This window comes from Vigna unguiculata, chromosome 5 (genome assembly GCF_004118075.2).
Source record: "Vigna unguiculata cultivar IT97K-499-35 chromosome 5, ASM411807v1, whole genome shotgun sequence".
Classification (NCBI taxonomy): Eukaryota; Viridiplantae; Streptophyta; class Magnoliopsida; order Fabales; family Fabaceae; genus Vigna; species Vigna unguiculata.
In genome coordinates, this window is record NC_040283.1 from 18363830 (window position 1) to 18365920 (window position 2091).

The following is a 2091-nucleotide window of genomic DNA, read 5'->3' on the forward strand; positions in this document are numbered from 1 at the left end:
ATCAAAATATAAATAAAAAACTACACATTTTTGTCATGCTAATTTTAAAAAAATTGTTTAAGAGACAGTTGTTTGAGTAATTTACTATAAAGATTATTGTTAAAGATTAAAGTATCAACGTATATATAACTTGGCAATCAAATTAATTAAACATTCAAACTATTCAAATATTATTGAGCAACATTCTAACATTTAAAAATATGAAATTTTGAATCTATATAATTAAGAGTAGTAAATAATTATTAAAGGGTTAAATATGTTTGTGGTCTTTCAAGTTTCAACGAAATTTAGAATTAGTCACTCATCAAAATTTTTGACCAATTTAGTCCTTCATCTTTCAAAATGCGTGAATTTAGTTCTTTTAACCAAATTTTGTTAAGTTTATCTGACGTTTCAAGCACATTTCATTATAATATTTAAATTATTTACACTGTTTGACACATTTTTGCTTTAATGTTAACTTAAATATTGAAACTTGATGAGGGACTAATTTCAAAATTCACTGAAACTTGAAGGACCAAAAACATATTTAACCCATTATTAAAAAATATAAAAAAATTATAAAAAAATATTGGTGGGTTAAGTAGGTCATATCCACTTTCAACCCCGGTTCGAACCCGTTTAACCCATAGTGTTAGATATGTTTCAATCATTAGATATAGTTTTAGAAGTCAGATTTCTAGTGTTTAGAAAGTTAGGTATATAAGGATAAAATTTCCCGCCAATGTTTTAGCCTAGGTTCAATATGTGATTTTGATTTGAGTTTGAATTTGGGTTCAAAAGCATTCCTATATCGTTCGTTCTTCCTATGTTTGAATCATGTTTGCATTGTAAATTTCATTCTTCCATTCATTTTCCAGATTTACACTACTATTTACTTTAGTCTACAACTTTATTACCATTTTAATAAAAAATATAGTTATATAACACATATATATATTACTAAAAAAATAGTTGCATAATACATTTAATAAATGTGTGGAGATATATTGTTTCAAGTTTTAATCTATATGAAGGAAAGTTTGTAAAACGTATCCTTTCTGATTTTAGACACTGTTTTTGTCTTAATGGAAAGAAAGAAAGAGGTAATCCAAACCAATGTCTTTAGAGCGAAAGGATAAAATTGTCTATGGTGGTCCGACAAATATGAACAATAGAAAAACCAAATAGTGGTTATTTTATTTAGCCATGCATTGGTTTATTACACCCAAAGCATATAGTTTAATACAAGGAAAAAGTGCGCGATTGCTCATGCATCAGCAGATGTTGGTAGAACTTGCTCAAGATGAAACACGTATGGCTCGTCCTGAGTGACAGCCAAAACCCAGTTCTCATTCCTAACAACCGCAACATTACCGCAGAGGACGCCTTGGCAGAACGAAAGCTTATACCTGTTGGTTTCAGCTTCAGCCTTTTTAATAACGAAGGTACCTGGCACTGTATGTGGGTAGCCTTGAACTTTAACGAGGGTTCCTTCAGGCAGACCCTCAACAACGGTCCACTCACGATTAGTATGTTCGAAGCTAAGGGTCACCTGACCTTCAGGGAGAAATTCAGTACGGATTGGGGATGAAATAATAATTGGAAGCCCTATATCGCCCTTGAAGGGAGATTGCACAACAGAGAGAGGGATAGATTCGTTATCTGTTTGGAGTGCTCGAATTCCACCGCCAGGGTCTCCTAAACCTGCCGGCAATATATAGAATCTGCCACCATTTTTAACGATGTTGCCATCCCCGTCCGTGACAGGTTGTGCAGTGGTTGAAGGAGGGTAAAAGGTTAGGGTAGAAAAAAGGAAGAGAGCAAAAAGCGTTGCACTCGCCATTTCTTTGATTGGCTATGAAACAGATTAAGGTTTTTTCTTCAGTTGTGTGAATAAGCGAAGTTAGGAGGATCCATTTTATAGAGCTACGTCCTGGTGATAAGTTCAACTCTTTTGTGATGGGAATGAATAAAATATCGTAAAACTTTTAAACATGTGAAAAAGATGAAATAAAATATATGTTTTGATTTTCTGTACAATAAGTTTCTTAAAAGTTTAAGGCTTGTCTCTTCCTTATTCAGTTCAGTAGTGTGAATAAGCCAATATTC

General features: G+C 32.6%; 1 protein-coding gene across 1 annotated transcript; it reads right to left on the minus strand.

Annotated features, from left to right (window-relative positions):
- Positions 1 to 1145: 1145 nt before the first annotated feature.
- Positions 1146 to 1867, minus strand: LOC114185874 (trypsin inhibitor A-like). Its single transcript, XM_028073815.1, has one exon. The coding sequence runs from the start codon at positions 1823 to 1825 to the stop codon at positions 1250 to 1252; it is 576 nt and encodes a 191-aa protein (XP_027929616.1). The 5' UTR covers positions 1826 to 1867; the 3' UTR covers positions 1146 to 1249.
- Positions 1868 to 2091: the final 224 nt, after the last annotated feature.